Genomic DNA, 15,000 nt, shown 5'->3' with positions numbered 1-15,000 from the left:
TGTACTTTCTGTATATGGCTAGGTCCCTGTTATCATATGTTGCTAAGCTATGTTTTTGCATATTCTATGTATCGTTATCTCTAATAAAAAGTTTTTTATTATGTAAAAATATGGTCACAAGCATGGACGCCACGCCACTTGTATTGACCTGAAGAAGAATCGGGCTGAGACCCGTGAAACGTGTTGTCCATTTTAATCGTGCTGAATAAATAATTTAATCTTTTTACATTAACCCTGTGGTTTGGGTTCTACCATCTGGAGTGGTAAAGACACTTCTCTCCCCCTTATTATTATTTTTTGTTGTATCACATTACCTATCTTTGGGCACCTCCACCCCCCAGTACTATACATTACATCTCCTTTGGAGATGTTCACCTTCCGGGTGTGGTGTTTCCTACAACCAAGAAGGACCAACCAGGAGTGCGACCATCCAGTTCCAGTAGGACATTGAACACCGAGTGGGGGGTGCTTATTTCCCCGTTGGTGATATATGATGGTTGCAGGGACTGCAACCCACCTTTGTGAGTATAAATACTCTTATACTACACATCTTATACTAACATCTAATACCCCACAATACTGCACCATTTAGCTCCTGGTCTCTCCTTGTCATACAGGTGACTGTGGTTTCCCCACAGTGACCACCTTTTCTACTATAAATGCTTTCCTGGCAGAATACAACTTCAGAGAGCAGTAGTTCATGTATTTTCATTTAGGGACACTTAATAGGCTGCCATTGAGCAGAGATAAAAAAATCATTCTACTTTTTAAATGTTTAAATATAAAATAAAACCATGGGATTTCTAAAAAAAAAAAAAATCACTTTTAGGAGCGTTAGGGTAAATACAATTGTTTATCTCATCAGTTTTTCGCCTCATATTCACTTTAAGAATAGTTATGGTAGTAATAGTAATAATGCCTGACTACGTTTGTTATCTTGTTTATGCTTAAGACTGATTTAGCATAATCATGTGTACAGGGTTTTTTTGAATTGTGGTGAGTGGTAGGTTAGGAGTGTTTCCACATCATAATTTGCTCATTTTTTACTGTATGCCTCTCTCTCATTCGCTTTTCCTTTCTTCTGTTCTGACTTCTACTCGTAATTTAAAAATAAAATAAAATAAATGATGTATACTACAAATCCTTGTTAGTTATTAGTTGAATTATGGGTAAATTGTATTCACTTAAATGTTTGTTTTTCAGGGATCAAAACTGAAATTTTAGATGACTGTAGAAAGCCAAACGAATGGAAGGTAAGTTGCTTTCCCGTTTGAAAAAAAAAAATGGTGGGGAAGGGGGGGGGCTGGGCGGGATGCATTTCCTTTCTGACAAATTGAACATCCTATGTAGTTATGTTGACAGACATACAATTACCATATGTATTTTGCTCTGTAGTTATATTAGTAATACCATTTCCCTACAGACACCTTGTCACTTTATTCTTCATTTTGCAGTGTTGAGAGCTGCTGGAGTAAATTCATAAACTAAAGCTACATATACACATATTAGACATTCATCACCTGAAATAATTGTTTGCTGTGATCATGTGCAGTGAAACTTTAGAGTAAGTATGAGTAACCCTTAACATAGCTGATAAGCTTAGTTTATGATCCATCCCTTATCACTGGTGCTATTGTCAGTCTGTTGTTGACCTCTCACCAAGGCGCTCCTGCTCTTCCTACCCCTTCTTTCTTTATAGAACACAACCGGTTGCTCGACACATTGCCAAGCAGAATGTCTGTACAGCAATAATATTGCCGTGCTCGGTCTGAAAGAGCTTCCCATAGTGTAAAATGTAACATTTATTTAAAATTCTAAAAGTAGTGCACTCACATTTCCATAGTAAAAACACGCATATAATAATCCAGGCGGAGCTACAGGCGTGGGCAAGTCGCCAGAGCAAAGCCTGTATTATTATCTGCGTGTTTTTACTATGGAAATGTGAGTGCACTACTTTTAGAATTTTAAATAAATGTTACATTTTACACTATGGGAAGCTCTTTCAGTCATTAGGATTGCAGCGTGGAGAATGATGCTGCATAGGACCTGCATATGAAGGTTGATCTTTTCTGCTGGAGAATCATAAGGCATTTGGCTGGAAAGCCACAAGCGTTATTGCTGTCTTATAATTTGGGCAGCAGGAAACAAGGTGAGAGGCCACGTGTAGAGGTGGAAGATTTGTGTACAAAGGAACAAGGGGCAACCTGAAGCAACACTTAGTGGGGTTTGATGCTGTCCGTGTGGTGACAGCTATCACACATGGTGATTTCGGTTTGGTGTGGGTTAACCACATAAGACTGCACTGGAGTGATGGTGCAGAGATTGATTATCACAGGGTGATGTAAAGTGGAGATATATATATATATATATACAGGATCACACTATGTTTGTTTTTTCTTTTTCTTGTTTTCTTTGAGTGATATCACTGGAGGAAGATACACTGCAAAATACACATGTGAGCGCATATCATTGGAGGACATTTGAAAAGACACTTTATGCTTGGTGACTGATTTGCGATCCATGGACACATAATTAATGGTGGATGAGCGCACAGATACATACTGTATTTTTGTCAGAATTTCTGATTGCTCAAATGATTTTTTATTAGAAATTGAATCGTTAGTGGCCACCTTCAGACTTCTCTCCCTCTCCTTTACCCATTTATGAAAGGTGTGTTGCTCTTGAGAATTCAGGTAACCAGCACAGCCTCCTAGAACCATGCAGTTTGCCTGGAAACAGAGCAGTCAATTCTGTATAAGGGAGGGAGACCATGGGTAGCTGAACAGTCCTTTGTAAAGAATGTGTAAGGGAGAGAGGAAATAGAAGACATGTAAGGACAAGTAGAGATGCATGCTGACAAAGCTAGAGTGACAGGACAAGTGGAAAGGCAGCTCTTATCTTCATCACATGTTAAAAAAAAAAAATATATATATATCCTTAGTAGGATGGAGGGATTGGAAATGTTAAAACACAGTTTTATATGCATTTAATAAAACTTTTTTTTAAAGTACTGTAATTGTACATGAATAATTATTTCTAATAAGCAATTTTTAATTTATTTTTTTTTCTAAAACTAAAACTCTCTGCACCAATTCACAAATCCTCTGGTTCTTTTCTTCACCTTTCAGCTACACATTGCCTAGTAAATTCACTGTTCACACTAGGCCAAAATACACTCTGATCCAATGTGGTGGAAGCGCATGTGTAAACATATCTGCAGCATATGCTGGCCCGAATACACTGTGGATGCTCACAGAATCCATGTAAGCCTATGGGAACGGATCTACTCACCTGTCTTCTGTGTCTTTGGTTGCCATTTGGGTCCTGCACATGCGCTGACTGCTGCTGGGCACCGGGAACAAGCACCAGTGTGGGAGTCCCAACAGGACCATAATGCTATTGTTACAATGGGAAATGCTGTCGTTACAATGGGAAAGAGGAATGGAAATCCTGCCTAGCACCAGGAAGGATTTTCATTGGTTCAGTGAACCAATGAGGATCCTTCATTTTGCTAGGTAGAATTCCCATTGATCTTTCCAATGGTTGCCCTATGCTTCTATTGGGTCTCTGAGCTTACTGGTGCTTGTCCTCAAGCTCAGTTTCTGGACCTCATAATACTCTGTAAATGCAATGTTGTGCATCCGGGGTGAGTTTGAACCTAGTCTTGTTCTGCATTAATCTGTACAAAATTAAAGGACAACTGAAGTAAGAGGGATATGGAGGCTGCCATATTTATTTCCTTTTAAGCAGTACCAGTTGCCTTTCTGTCCTGTTAGTATACCGTGTTCCCTGTCTGGCATTCGGGCAAGCAGGAAGTGATGTGCGCTTGCTTCGGGTATAAGGAAAGTGCACGGAAGTGTATTGTAAAAATACGCTTATGCACACTGCAACATCGCAACGCCAACTTCTTAAAAAAGCCTGCATCGCCATAGACTAACATGAATTCCAGGCCATGCAGATCGCCGCAGTAGCCACATAATAGGTATGCCCTAGTGTTAATTCGGGCACTTCCGGCGCAGCATACCACAACATGGGAAGTATAAACTTCCCCATAGACTTTCATTAGGCTGTGGTAGCAGTGTGGCAATGTGCCGCAACTACCGCGCCAGTGTGAAAGGGCCCTCAAGGTTTGTTCAGCAAAGCAAATTGTTAAAATTGAATTCTAATTTTTGTTTACTTCTACAAAACCATGGTCATGTGACTGCTACTGCATTTTCCCCTTCTGTGCTGTTGCTATTCGGGTGTAGGTGGTTTTTAATCCATATTTCACAAGTTCCTGTAATGGTGAATGCATGGTCTAAAGACAATCGTCTAGCAGGGTAGAGGATTAGGTAGATTGTGATCTACTGGTATATAAAGGACTACTGCATTAAAGTTTCTACATTTGTGTGCCTGGATTTCTTGGTCACAAAACTTAAGTCCGCCATCCTGATTTTTTTTTTTTTCTTAATAAAGGTAAATTGAGAGCTAAGTCATTATTCATATGATTTTCATAATTGATGGAGCCATTTCAGAGAACTTTCATTTGGGAAAGTTATTCACAAACCCAGAGATCTTTTCACAGAATATGATGCTTCCAGTACAGTGGGAATTCCCCCCACACACAGCAGATCACCTGGGATTGGAAGAGAGGCTATCACAGAATATGATGCTTCCAGTACAGTGGGAATTCCCCCCACACACAGCAGATCACCTGGGATTGGAAGAGAGGCTATCACAGAATATGATGCTTCCAGTACAGTGGGAATTCACCCCACACACAGCAGATCACCTGGGATTGGAAGAGAGGCTGTAGTCTTAATAACACATTTTTTTCCGTGGATAGGGACTTACGATAAATGCTTGCTCAGGGCAATGGATGTAGAGCGTTCTTTTTGATGAAGACAGAAGAGTATAGCTATGTTCATGACCACTTTTCAATACAGCTAGTTAATAAGTGCACTGTGTCTTATGTTTCCTGCTTAGATTCTACTCTTAGATCAGTTTACAACCAAGCTTCTCACATCATGTTGCAAAATGACCGACTTGCTTCAAGAGAGCATCACAGGTAATATAAGCATTCTAAGCTTTATTGGACATCATAAAATGTCACCATTTCAAACTGCACGTGGAATGATCTAAGGAGGAGGTGCCGCCCAAAACATGCGCTGAAATGACAGATTGTATCCACTATTGCTAGTTACAGTATTTAAAGAGGGACTCCAACCTAAACAAACATACTGTCATTAAGTTACATTACTTATGTTAATTAAAATATATAGGTAATATAATCTCTTACCCACCCTGTTTTAAAAGAACAGGCAAATGTTTAATTTCACGAGGGCAGCCATCTTTTTGGTTGAAAGGAGGTGACAGGGAGCATGAGACACCGTTCCAACTGTCCTGTGTCCTGATCACCCCTCCCAGTTGCTAGGCAACATGAATAACATAGGAAATCCCATCATGCTTTGCACAGCATCAGGGAAAAAAAGCCCGGGCAGTTTTCTTTGATGGGTGGAGCTTAGCTAAAAATGATGCTTTGGTAAGAAAAAACAAAGTTATGATGCTGTGAAACTGTTAAAGAAACACCAAGCCTTTTCAGTTCTGCTGAGTAGATTTTTAGTCTGGAGGTTCACTTTAAGGTTTGCTAGTGCTTAAAGAGACACTGAAGCGAGAAAAAAAATATGATATAATGAATTGGTTGTGTACTATGAATAATTACTAGAAGTTTAGCAGCAAAGAAAATATTCTCATATTTTTATTTTCAGGTATACAGTGGAGGAAATAATTATTTGACCCCTCACTGATTTTGTAAGTTTGTCCAATGACAAAGAAATGAAAAGTCTCAGAACAGTATCATTTCAATGGTAGGTTTATTTTAACAGTGGCAGATAGCACATCAAAAGGAAAATCGAAAAAATAACCTTAAATAAAAGATAGCAACTGATTTGCATTTCATTGAGTGAAATAAGTTTTTGAACCCTCTAACAATAAAAGACTTAATACTTAGTGGAAAAACCTTGTTTGCAAGCACAGAGGTCAAACGTTTCTTGTAATTGATGACCAAGTTTGCACACATTTTAGGAGGAATGTTGGTCTACTCCTCTTTGCAGATCACCTCTAAATCCCTAAGGTTTCGAGGCTGTCTCTGTGCAACTCTGAGCTTGAGCTCTCTCCATAGGTTTTCTATTGGATTAAGGTCCAGAGACTGACTAGGCCACTCCATGACCTTAATGTGCTTCTTCTTGACCTTAATGTGCTTCTTCTTGAGCCACTCCTTTGTTGCCTTTGCTGTATGTTTTGGGTCATTGTCGTGCTGGAGCACCCATCCAAGACCCATTTTCAGTTTCCTGGCAGAGGGAAGGAGGTTGTCGTTCAGGATTTCACGATACATGGCTCCGTCCATTTTCCCGTTAATGCGATTAAGTTGTCCTGTGCCCTTAGCAGAAAAAAACCCCCAAAGCAAAATGTTTCCACCCCCATGCTTGATGGTGGGGACGGTGTTTTGGGGGTCATAGGCAGCATTTTTCTTCCTCCAAACACAGCGAGTTGAGTTAATGCCAAAGAGCTCTATTTTGGTCTCATCAGACCACAGCACCTTCTCCCAGTCACTCACAGAATCATTCAGGTGTTCATTGGCAAACTTCAGACGGGCCTGCACATGTGCCTTCTTGAGCAGGGGGACCTTGCGAGCCCTGCAGGATTTTAATCCATTGCGGTGTAATGTGTTTCTAATGGTTTTCTTGGTGACTGTGGTCCCTGCTAATTTGAGGTCATTCACTAACTCCTCCCGTGTAGTTCTAGGATGCTTTTTCACCTTTCTCAGAGCCATTGACTCCCCACGAGGTGAGATCTTGCATGGAGCCCCAGAGCGAGGTCGATTGATGGTCATTTTGTGCTCCTTCCATTTTCGAACAATCGCACCAACAGTTGTCACCTTCTCTCCCAGCTTCTTGCTAATGGTTTTGTAGCCCATTCCAGCCTTGTGCAGGTCTACAATTTTGTCTCTGACATCCTTGGACAGCTCTTTGGTCTTTCCCATGTTGGAGAGTTTGGAGTCTGCTTGATTGATTGATTCTGTGGACAGGTGTCTTTTATACAGGTGACTAGTTAAGACAGGTGTCCTTAATGAGGGTGACTAATTGAGTAGAAGTGTCTAAACACTCTGTGGGAGCCAGAACTCTTAATGGTTGGTAGGGGTTCAAAAACTTATTTCACTCAATGAAATGCAAATCAGTTGCTATCTTTTATTTAAGGTTATTTTTTCGATTTTCCTTTTGATGTGCTATCTGCCACTGTTCAAATAAACCTACCATTGAAATGATACTGTTCTGAGACTTTTCATTTCTTTGTCATTGGACAAACTTACAAAATCAGTGAGGGGTCAAATAATTATTTCCTCCACTGTATAGTGTTTTTTTTAACATTGCATCATTCTATAATATGTCCAGATTACACAACACTCAGCATTCAAAATGATTCTTTCAGAGCAGTCTGTGAACTAATGACCTCTCCTCTAGCAGAGAAAAAGTAAATAGTTCAATAACTCTTGAGATAATAAAAGTCAGATACCAGCCCTCTCCACCACTTTGAAAGTCGCAGAGCTTAAAGGGACGCTAAAGTCAAACAAAAAAAAATGAGTTTTACTCACCTAGGGCTTCCAATAGCCCCCTGCAGCTGTCCGGTGCCCTCGCCGTCTCCCTCCGATCCTCCTGGCCCCGCCGGCAGCCACTTCCTGTTTCGGTGACAGGAGCTGACAGGCTGGGGACGCGAGTGATTCTTCGCGTTCCCAGACACATTAGCACCCTCTATGCTGCTATATGGTATATGATGTATGCTATAAACAGCATAGATGACGCTATTGTGGCCAGGAACACGAAGAATCGCTCGCGTCCCCAGCCCCGCCGGCAGCCACTTCCTGTTTCGGTGACAGGAGCTGACAGGCTGGGGACGCGAGTGATTCTTCGCGTTTCCAGACACATTAGCACCCTCTATGCTGCTATATGGTATATGATGTATGCTATAAACAGCATAGATGACGCTATTGTGGCCAGGAACGCGAAGAATCACTCGCGTCCCCAGCCTGTCAACTGTCACCGAAACAGGAAGTGGCTGCCGGCGGGGCCAGGAGGATCGGAGGCAGACGGCGAGGGCACTGGACAGCTGCAGGGGGCTATTGGAAGCCCCAAGTGAGTAAAACTCATTTTTTTTTGTTTGACTTAAAGCGGAATATAACCCTGCATTTCAACTTTGCTCTAAAACAGTATTTACAGTATATTATATGCAACCAGCATTTTTTTTTTTTTTTTTTTGCTAGACCAGCATTGGAAGGGTTACACAGGGCTTTAAAGTTCCTGGAGATTTCTGCAGATGCATCCGAAGCTGAAATAGATACATTTTGTTTACATAAATGTATCTAAGTGCTGAATGTGACTCATCTCTCTGACTGAGAAGGAGCTTGGAGGACAGCCAAAGAGTGTGTAACATTTATCAATAGATACATGTAACTAAATGGAATGTATCTATCTGAACTTCTGCATATCTCTCCACGGAACTTTAAACCTCTGTGTTTAACCCTTCCAATGCTGGTCTAGTAAAAAAAAATGCTTTTTGCATATAATATGCTGTAAATAATATTTTAGAGCAAAGTTGAAATGCAGGGTTATATTCCGCTTTAAGTGTCCCTTTAATTGCTTTTTTGCATAAAGATAACAACTGGAGTTTCTTAACTCTTCCTGTACTGGAAACAATTAGACTGATGTATCTGATCTTAATGTTTTATTTCTTAGCTGTACTACACATACAAATCATAATATCATAATTTTTTTTTCGCTTCAGTGTCTCTTTAACTGCAGTTATCTTACCTAGATGTCTACATTGTTATATTTAGCAGCAATGTCTACATTGTTATATTTATCAGCAATGTTTGTTCAAAGAGATTACAGAGGCGCCATTAAGAGTAAAATGCATTAAAATTTCATAAAAAGGGGGCGTATTGGATGATCTACCAAAAAAACAACACTAATAATAGTAATAAATGATCATAAATAATTGTAATCTTACTCTCACAATTTTGCAAACCGTTTCGCGGGTCAGTAGCTGCTTCTTATATCACTATTGGTATAAGGAATAAGGAAAATATATGAATATATTCACCATATTGATAAAAAGTAAACACAATTTTATATCCTTATGTTTAATGTCCCTACGTTTTTTAGCCCCTCCTTTCCTCCCCCCATCACTTCTTATTACTACCAGATACATTGTTATAGATATGTGATATATGTATTGTATATGTATTTTTTTTACAGTTGCTCCTGTTTTATACTGCCTGAGGAAGCGGGTTACAGACCCGCGAAACACGTTGCAAAGTTGTGGGAATAAGATTAAATTATTTATGATCATTTATTACTATTATTAGTGTCGTTTTTTTGGGGTGGTAGATCATCCGAACCCCCCCTTATGGAATTTTAATGCATTTTACTCTTAATGGCGCCTCTGTAATCTCTTTGAACAAATCTGTATCCACTGGTTGGATGGGTGTGATCACCTTATTCTATCTACGGAGAGCGACTTCTTAGCCTGAGTGGGGACAGGCCTAATCTCCCCGCAAGCGCTACTAGTGGTTGCCTACATCTGGCAACCCATATTTGTGAGTATTATTCTTCACATTTATCCATTCACCAAAATTACGATAACGCACTATTGGGGCTCTAGATTTTCCTTTTTGTCTTACATATTTAGCAGCAATGTCTACATTCTTTATATTTAGCACAGCATCTACAGTATTGTCCATTGATCCAAAGGTGGATTGTTAGTAATGGAGGTTACCTTTTGGTTCAGTTTGCACTAGAGCCAAAAAATTGAAAATGTTTATCCAGTTTCCATATCACAAAAACGGACAGATTATAATGGATTATATGTTATTAATAGGAAAAACACAAAGTCCAGACCTGCACTATTTTTCCAAGCAAGCGGATGTGTTTCCCATGGAAGCTTATGGTGAAAACGCATCTGCTCCAGACTCTACAATGACCTCAGTGGACCAATGGAGGGGATCAGGCACTGTCCGATCTAGCTGGCCATTTGCAGTCCAGCCCCAGCCACACCCCCCTGTGTCAAGGGGTGCATACCAGGGCCGGTCCGAGGCAGAGGTGAGAGAGGGGGTGCAAAACTCACTCATTCCCCTATCATCCCCCTATTGTGTTTGAAGCAAAGAGAAATAAGAAAAGGGGATACATAGCAGGCAGATAACTAGAGATTAAGGTGTTGGAGGCCCTGGGGAGCCTCTTAAGGTGGCCACACACCATACAATTTTTTAAATCTCTGTTCAATTTAAGAATTGCAATCAATTTTTCTGAATGATTGTAACATTTAAAAAATATGACCAATGTACCTCACACCTATGTTCATTTTTTTCCTCAATTATGATAAAAATGATTGGAAACTCAGAGAAAATTGTTAGGATGTGTATATTAATAAATTAACAATCCAACCCACACCATACAATCTTTAGTAGAAATTGAAGAGAAATATCTGGCATTCCAGATCGGTTTAAATAGAAAGAAACAGGAAATCGATCTGATTTTTTTCAGTTGAATGAAAAAAAAAAAAGCTTTTTCGAGATACGATCTTTTTTATCGAATTACTGTAAAATCGGATCATTTTATTGTATCGTGTGTGGCCACCTTAAGTCTAATAGCAATCAGTGTGTGATGGCTGGGATGGGGGGGTGCGCACTTTGGTGTGTCAGCCTTGGTGCTGGAGGACCTTTTCCTGGCTCTGGTGCATACCACTTTCATGTAGTGTGAGGGACAACAGATTTTGATTACTATCAACAGATTGTGTGTGTAAACTCTCATACTACACGGAAGTGGTAAAATTGGCCAATCATAGGCCAATCAAAATTGCAAGGGGAGATTTGTTAAAACACAGTGGGCAATCATTCCAACATATCTGTTAGATTACCACTACTGTTCTTTCCTGGCGTAATGGGGTTCAAAGCAGAGCTCAATATTTGGTAAAGGAAACGCAGGCCAGCACAGATCTTTGGAGGTTATTATTATTGCAAACATTACTGTACTGTGATACGGAAGCAAATTGTTTACATTGCTGTTATTACAATAGAATCTTGTGTTTTTTAATATCTGTTATGTATCATAAAAATCTTATTTTTATTAAGCATGCGTAACACCTGAACTATTAGCTGCTGTGCTGCCAGGTCAAGTGACCCGTAATTTCCAATGTACATCTGAGGTCAGCTCTATAGTTTATATGTAGACATGTGCCCTTGATGAGAATCCATCCTGTCATATAACTCTTTGCTTTCTCCTAGTTGTGGAGGACATCTATAAAATAAGACAACCAGTCCCAGACTTGAAAGCCATTTATTTTATTTCACCAAATCAAAAGGTTTGTATTTTCTTTATCAACCTTTTTTTTACTTGTTGTAAAGAAGAACTTCAGCTACAGATGGGTGTAATACATTTTTAGCCTTTAATTGTTATCTTACCAAAACGTAGGTGATGTGATATAGTATGCCCTTACTGTATCTTCTCTAGATAGCCATTAGAGAAAAGAGATTTCTAGACTGAAATTTTCAGTTGGCAGATTTTTTTCCTGCCTTTCTATCCATGTTTTTGTAGTTTCTAGTTGCTCAGTTGTGTGCGCTGTAATTTTCTACCAGCACTGCTAAAACTCATAAGTTAAAGGGAGTCTGAAGCAATTTAAAAAATAAAAAAACAGATACTCACCTAAGGAGATGGAAGGCTCTGGGTCCTATAGAGTTTTCCCGTTCTCCTCCCGGGCCCCGCGTTTCCCCGTAGGCTTCCCTGTTAGCAGTCCATGACCGCTCGGTCGTTTTTTTTTTTTTGTTTGTTTTTTAATTAGGCAGACCAGCAAGTGACACCCATGCTAACCTAGAAATAAAAACACGTATATAAGTGGATAAATACTAGGTCTACTTACATAACATGTATTGCACTGTCCACGTTATGATTCCTGTAAATATTATAAAGGAAAAGCAGGCAAAAAAGTAAAGATGACCAGCACTTGCCAATTCCTAAAGCGGAATATAACCCTGCATTTCAACTTTGCTCTAAAATATTATTTACAGCATATTATATGCAAAAAGCATTTTTTTTTTTACTAGACCAGCATTGGAAGGGTTAAACACAGACATTTCAAGTTCCGTGGAGAGATATGCAGAAGTTCAGATTGTTACATACTATGTATCTATTGATAAACAGTTACACACTCTTTGGCAGTCCTCCAAGCTCCTTCTCAGTCAGAGAGATGAGTCACATTAAACACTTAGATACATTTCTGTAAACAAAATGTATCTCTTTTCAGCTTCGGATGCCTCTGCAGAAATCTAAAGGAACGTTAAAGCCCTGTGTAACCCTTCCAATGCTGGTCTAGTAAAAAAAAAATGCTGGTTGCATATAATATACTGTAAATAATGTTTTAGAGCAAAGTTGAAATGCAGGGTTATATTCCGCTTTAAAAAGCAGAATATTTATTCACAAAAAAGAGTGAATAAAAATAGCCATGACATCTGGACTCCCAGAATGTAACTATAGCTCTTGGTAGTAAGTATAGCTCTTAGCTGCATACAATGGCATGAGGACTTCCTCCAGAATAGGTTACGCCTCCATTGCAGCCCAATTCTAGTCGCAACGGACTGTCGCCGTTTCGAACGGATAAACCGATCTTAGTCAAGTGAAAGCATGTGAGGGACAACGAAATAAAGGAAGTATGAAATAAAGGAAAAGCAGAGAATCCTATTCTAGACAGCTTCCATCTTGGTTACTGTTGAATAAAGCTAATCCTGACATTTCCTCCCTCACTTTTTTTTTTTCCCTCCTCTTGCTAATTGTGTATTCGTTACCCGCCCTCCTCCCATAGTCTTCAGACACTCCCACTGAGGTCTATACTAGGAAGTCCACTGTCTTATGTGATTAGGAGGGGGAAATAAAGGGAAGAGGAGGAATATGTTATATATAAAAAGACCCCCCCCCCCCCAGCATGCAACTGTTTTTCCAGGCAATGGCAATTAAAGGGCCAGTGCTCCTAAGATATGTGATAACTCCAAACCATAACAGCAGAAAAAGTTTTGAATGCAGGATTAGCATCTTTATAACTTAATACACTCTCAGACCAGTTGCAGTTGAAATTTGATTTTTATGGTGACAATCCCGCTTTTAAGGGTGGATTCAAAACGTGCAATTTGCACACGTTATAGTGTGTGTAATGCACAAGTAATGTATTAACATACACATTATCTCCAAGCCTGCATGCAGCAGAGATGCAGAACTGTGTGGGCAGTGTGTTCACATGCGAAATTATTCTGCAATGCAGTGGCTATGTGGTGAATGCACTCCAATGCTGGCAATACACGGTTCATTTTTGAGCCATTTAGATGTCTCGATAGATAATTTCCAACATGTCTGATCTCCCACCCGATCGTTTCGCCGCTCGACTCCGCATTGAACACAATGGAAAAAGATAAGAAAAACGAGCGGAAGATAAGATAATCGCCTGCGGAATCGAGCGGGGAATCAATCTAGGGGCAAAATCGAGCCGTGTATGCCCAGCATTAGGCTACGTTTACACTACATACTTTGCGTTGTGCATCCTAAAAATTAGGATTGCAACACAAAGTTCACAAAAAATCGCACCATAGCCTACCGCTGCAGTGCGACTTGTACAATGCAGCATACATTCTATGGACTTTATGCTTGCACTGCACGAATTGCCCAGCAACGCACTGCATGTTGCACGTTACCCTATTGGAAATTTGTGCACTACATTGGGCATAACTGCATTGCGATGGGATTATATTTTGCGTTGCGATGAAACGGACATAATGTGAAAGGAGCGTAAATGTTAGAGCGCTAAATGCTGGTGAGGCTGTGCGGCTCTTCCGAGACTGTGTTGCTTTTCATTGAATCTTTCTTATAAAAGTACAAAACTTTAGGGGCAGGGAGACAATACCTTTATGCTAGCATATCCTGTGCACCTCTTTGACTGATTTAAACCCATTTAAAATGAGGATCCCCATATCTAAAATATGTGTTCAACAAAATAATGATATTGAGGTTTGTAAATTTGCATATCTCATCTGTCTTTAGTCTGTGGATTGTTTGGTGAATGACTTCAAGCCTAAATCGTGCAAGTACAAGGCTGCTTACGTGTACTTCAGTGATGGTGAGTGCTTCAATGCTTAGTTAAACAATCAGAAGTATAGCCATAACTATTTGGAAGTCAATTTTTTGCTGGTTTACCTTAGTGCTGTGCCTTAGATATATACAAAAATTGCACTTAACATGATGCTTTCCCTAACATGATGCTGGTAAGTTCCTGGCCAGAAAGACTGTTCACCTTACAATTTTTTCCTCCCTTCTCTCTTCTAGTAAACACTCTATCTGCTCTCCTTAACCTCAGTTTGCCAATGTTATAATTGCTTAAAGGGAGTCTCAGGGCATATTCATAGTGGGACGTTGCGTTTCAATGTGATATTAAAGTCGCAACGTGTCTGCGTTTACAGGTAACGCACTGCAAGCAACATTTTTCAATGCGGCGTTAACATCGCACTGTGAACGTTCCATAGGATTATCATTGCAGTGGTGTAAGCTGACTTTATAATGCAGCTCTGCAACGTGCCACTGTGAATGCGACCTGAAGCAAGATTAAAAAAACAAAAAAAATACTCCCCTAAAGAGAGGTAACATCCCGTTGCTCCTGGGCTGTCTGCCCTGTTAAGTCTCCGACCCATTGAGACTGCTTTCCCTGCCGCTGCCCGAGGCTTTGGAAGTATTCTGGAGCCTAAGTGCTCAAGAAGATGGGCCGCTCGGTACTGCACATGCGCAAGAATCCGAGCCTTCCCTCTCCTTAGGTGAGTATCTGTTGTGCGTGTGTTTTTTTTTTGGGTTTTTTTTTTTATGAAATCTCGCTTCAGAGCCACTTCAAACATACACTACATGTGGAGAACAAAGAGTTAGTGAAGATACATTTCTTACT

The 15,000-nt window shown here is 40.0% G+C and overlaps 1 protein-coding gene across 1 annotated transcript in view; it reads left to right on the top strand.

Annotated features, from left to right (window-relative positions):
- Window positions 1-15,000, top strand: part of STXBP3 (syntaxin binding protein 3) — a 48,126-nt gene that overhangs the window by 11,520 nt on the left and 21,606 nt on the right. The window contains exons 2-5 of the mRNA XM_068242103.1: window positions 1,204-1,253; window positions 4,966-5,047; window positions 11,315-11,391; window positions 14,112-14,187. Of these exons, the coding sequence (XP_068098204.1) occupies window positions 1,204-1,253; window positions 4,966-5,047; window positions 11,315-11,391; window positions 14,112-14,187 (285 nt within the window). The remainder of the gene's footprint in view (window positions 1-1,203; window positions 1,254-4,965; window positions 5,048-11,314; window positions 11,392-14,111; window positions 14,188-15,000) is intronic.

Source organism: Hyperolius riggenbachi, chromosome 6 (assembly GCF_040937935.1).
Source record: "Hyperolius riggenbachi isolate aHypRig1 chromosome 6, aHypRig1.pri, whole genome shotgun sequence".
Lineage (NCBI taxonomy): Eukaryota > Metazoa > Chordata > Amphibia > Anura > Hyperoliidae > Hyperolius > Hyperolius riggenbachi.
The sequence above is the reverse complement of the archived record's forward strand: the minus strand, read 5'-3'. Positions and strand labels throughout refer to the sequence as shown.